A 4,620-nucleotide genomic window follows, 5' to 3' on the forward strand; every position below is an offset into this window, starting at 1 on the left:
AGAGGGAGAGAGAAAATATGCCTAGCCCATTGCTTTAGCATGAACTCCTTCACACAACTTGCCACAAAAAACATGGCGGACGCCGCTGTCAAATGTGGCCATCGCGCAGCAAGGCGAGAGAGGGGCGTACTGTATCTAGTACAATAGTGTACATCTATGGTTCATGGAGATAAGAATAAAAGTTCGAATTCTAAGCCACGAGTAACGCACGGAAGGCGTCTTTTAAAAATAACGCACTCTTGGAAAGGTTATGGTCGTCTGTGATAGAGCAAACTCCGACCAATACCTCGTCATCCTACCAAAATTCCGGAGAAGCTTGGGGGCTATTATAAGAGTTGATGATAAAGGAAGACAAAACCAGAACTTCATGCAAGGAAGGGCTGCTCCTCAAGACGCCATAGCTGTTCTGCGATGGATTAGCAACCCCAATTTTGGTTACAGGACAGTCAGTCCGACTGAGCACAACTGGACCCCAAACGATCCGAACCTGGGCCCATTTGACTTTTAATATTGGGAGAGTTTGAAGGGCAAGGTGTCTGGGAGAATATTATGAAATTTAAAAGACTTGAGAGACACCCGCAAAGAGAGCATGAAAGAGAGTTCTCTCGAGCAGTGCCAGTGCCTGCTCGTCAATTTCACTCCGCCAGTCAGAATGCGTTGTACTCGAAATTGGAGGTATCTGGAAGATATTCTATAATTTTGTAGCTGTCATATTTAACCTGTCATATTTTATTGTTATCAATACATAATAAATCCAAATGGATGTACCACGTTTCTACAAACTTTGGTGTTTGTAACTGTATTCATTACGATTTTATCGGCTTTCTTTTGGACGAACTTTTTTCTTGTCATCTGGAACTTAAAGGACAAAGAAACGCGAACATTTCATCGTACTCACTCCTCTTTAGACTTGAAGCCTAAAAATTAATGTTGAAGTCAGATGGAAATAAAAGCAGTATCAAGATGCCGAGACTCTCATCTGTAAGCTGTAAGGAGGCAATAGAACGACTACGGGCTGGCAAGTCTGCTCAACATGTGGCCTTTATTAAAGACTAGCATGTCTCCACGATCGACAGACGACAGAACCAGTTTTGTGCCACCTACTCAACCAGTGATCCCCCCCCCCGAGCCTGAAGACCAAGAGCGACAACTGCAGCTCAGGATTTCCTCATGGAGTATCAATACCGGATGAACCCATTTCTGACAGCCGGTGAGACCCCCCAGGAACACCATTGGGCAAACGGGACGGGCCGTGGCAACAAGAACCGTACGGCGGAGACGGTCGACCTCCCGGGACAGTGCCACTGACAGTAGTGTCTTTAGGCCATTCCCAAAGGGGGGGGGGGGGCATTTCTCGTTCAAGCGCAGTAGAATTGTAAATGGACTGATTCATCATGTCACACTCATAATTGAGCCTGATCTACAACAGAGAACTGCTGCTTTTTCTTCCCTAATCCATGCTATTGTCATTTTCCTCTACTGTCACACTCCTGTCACTTGCTATTTCCGGGGTGCCTTGATAGTCGAAGCAGACCTTGTGCCGTAGAAGCTAGAGAGATGAGCAGTGTAAGTCTGATTCCCTGTAAAGACTTCTCAGTTGACACCCATCCCTTGGCGCTCATATGACCTTATGCAGCTGAGAGCGCCGTAAAACCCTCCAATAAAAGAAACAGAAAAAAGGAGACGGCAGTCGTATGACAGGCCAGTTCTGAACCATCAGAACCACCGTTACGGGTTTCTGTGAGCACAGGCTCTCATGAGCTAGAGGAACAGACAATGGAGAAGGGTGCTGTTTACTGACAAAAGCAGGTTCTGCGTAGATCCTGCAAATGGGTCCATTCGTATGAGGTTCACAGACCTGATGTACTACGCTGAAGCCAAGGTTGTGGAGAGAGAACCCTGGGGAGGGGCAAACATCATCACCTTAAATCCAAGATCTAGAGCAGTGTTTTTCCAGAAAGTAGAAAAAGGACAACGAAGGGGTAGCACAACTCGGTGCAACATTGACCAAGCTCTTCGGTGGCCTTTTTTTTTTTTTTTTAGAGGTATCCACATTTTTCCAACAAGACAAGGCGAGACTTCATACAGCCAGTGTAGCAAGACAAGGCGAGACTTCATACTGCCTGTGTAACACAGCAGTTCCTGGAGCAGATCAACATCAGTCGTTTGCCATATCCGGCTCGTTCATCCGACGCAAACTCCACCGAGCACGTTTGGGACGCTATCCCGAGGCAGCTCAACCAGCTGCAACTACGACCACGGACGGCTTCTAAATCGGCTTCAGCCACCGGCTAGATGTGGGTACAGATCTCAGGTCGGCAAATGACGCTGTCGTGTACTCTGTGGATTGAAGACGAAGAGCAGTTTTTGCAGCCAAAGGAGGTCACACACGGTCCCGACTTTCTGTCTCAAGGTCAAGGTCACAGAAATAACAGAGTGAGGCTAAAACTACACAAAAACACCCACATATTGACACTCTCCTGTCTGTGTAAATTGGACGAATTAAAATTTCATTTGCACAAGACAACCTCTAGTTGAGAGTCGCGTGCTTCATTCATGCTTTAGTTATTGGTCGTTGTTTTGCCTCTGGGTTTGAGTATATTTGAAAATTGGTTGTGGAAATGCTCCTGTTTAAAAGATATGCCTGAACGTTAGCATAGGATGACTTCAGCGCTTTTAAGTATTTTTTGTAAAACCAGATTATTTTATGGTCAAGAAAACAGTCCCCTTTTCTGTTTTTATAGTGACCAATGATTCCCAAACTGCTGTTGACCACAACATTACGATAACCTGACCACAGGCTCCTGACATAATGTATCCCTGGCTGTCTAGTAACCTCAGGCCGATATATACACTTAGATCTCACGGGAAAGCGCACCAGATTACTCCGACGCAATTCAAGCAAGGTAGTTATATCGTTTCTCTCTATGAATTTTCCTTCTTCATCGCTGAGTTGAAAGTTTTTCTTGAACGTCGCCCATTCTGTGTTGTTTAGTCTATTGTTGCAAAACATCGAGTGCTCGAAAGCAAACACACCGACATTCTCGCCTCGCTTTTCCTTGATCTCTCTGTCGGTTACTGCTTTAAGCACTTCTCCCCACGAGTGATGTTGAACGGGCATGATAAATTCGTCGGGATCGACTACCGCGACAAACTGCGAAATGTTTCGGTTCCGATAGATACAGTCGTTTATTGCCATTATTTGACTGTGATACCAAGCTTCATTGGCTGGGAATTCCGGCATGCTGAGAACTGTCATTATCCCCAAGTCCTGGAAGTGCCTGACGACTGCGTCCGCCCTGGGCCCCATGGTCTGGTTGTAGAGAAAGAAATGTTCTGCTCCCATCATGCGATTGTAGGTTATGGACTGAAGTAGCATGGAGTAGCGGTCGTAGTTCCCATAAATGACACTGTAGCAAACCGTGAAGGTTCTCTCCTGCAAGGTAGATAGATATACTATATAATACTCCACTAATATCGACGTCTTATTTATAAACATTTTGACATATCGACATATTTTCCAATTACGAATTATTCCCTTCAATATCTTTATTAAAAATTTCTCTTATATCGACTTTTTTTCGGCCCACTCTGCTTCATCGACATGCTTCCTGGGGACCTGTTGAAGCCCACGGACATAAAGGGGGAGGGGGGGCACGCTTATGGTCAACGCATTAGTTCTTTAATAAGTCCACATACCCGCCAAGTAGCCCATATCGACACACCAGGCTTCAGTAGGTCATTTAGGGCCTACACAGTGTGGGTTCGGGGGTTTAAGCCTCAACTGGGTCTGACATTTGGTCCTTGGGAAAGGCACTTTACACAAACTTCCCTCTTGGCTCTGTCCTATCGGAGACGGACGTTAAACTAGGAGGCCCCGCCCCTTAAATAACCTAATAGTGTTGATAGGGGCGTTAAACCCATACCATTTCACCATTTCACTACACAGTGTAGTCTCCAACACAGTAAAATGCCTCACAGACCTGGGCGTCTCGCACGCTGGGCATCCCCTCCCTACCCCTACTCCCGATCGCTCACTCCCAGCTCACTCCCCTTCCCCATCCCATTCTCAGTCTGTCGCTGGCAAGTGCCACGGTCAGCAAGTCAGCGCCTCGCCTTTCCATTTTCCCCAGAAAGGGTCCATAAACAAGCCTTACAAGGATGCCACAACAAAGTTTGCGCTGGTGTGTAGTGTGCGGCTCGCGCTGCAGGGTCTTTGGTACCTTAACTCCACCCCCCTCCCCCCCTTTCCTCTCTGACTCTCGTTTGTTTAAAGAATCAAGGGAAGCAACCAGCATAAAAAAGGTGTTTTATCTTTTACTGCTGACCTCCCCTTATTTTGTCCTCTTTGGCTTTATATTATCATTTATCGACATTTTTATGCATTGATATCAAACCTACCTTCCAAAGCACGTCGATATAAGCGGATTATACTGTATCTTAGTATGAAACCATTTGTGCTTACATTAAGTTTTGTGAAGAAACTGTTACTATTTATAAAACCCTTACGTACTATCCAAATAATAAGCCATGGGTAACGAAAGAACTGAAAGATCTTATAAAAGAAAAACGGAAAGCCTTTAGAAGTAATAACTTGAATGAAATGTACTTGATATCTAA

General features: G+C 45.4%; 1 protein-coding gene across 1 annotated transcript in view; it reads right to left on the bottom strand.

Moving 5' to 3' along the window:
- Positions 1-2,025: 2,025 nt before the first annotated feature.
- LOC101860796 overlaps positions 2,026-4,620 on the bottom strand; it is a gene marked incomplete in the record, with an annotated part of 22,474 nt that continues 19,879 nt past the window's right edge. Inside the window, 1 exon segment of the mRNA XM_035968438.1 lies at positions 2,026-3,436. Within this exon segment, the coding sequence (XP_035824331.1) occupies positions 2,555-3,436 (882 nt within the window).

Source organism: Aplysia californica, unplaced genomic scaffold (assembly GCF_000002075.1).
Source record: "Aplysia californica isolate F4 #8 unplaced genomic scaffold, AplCal3.0 scaffold00059, whole genome shotgun sequence".
NCBI lineage: Eukaryota > Metazoa > Mollusca > Gastropoda > Aplysiida > Aplysiidae > Aplysia > Aplysia californica.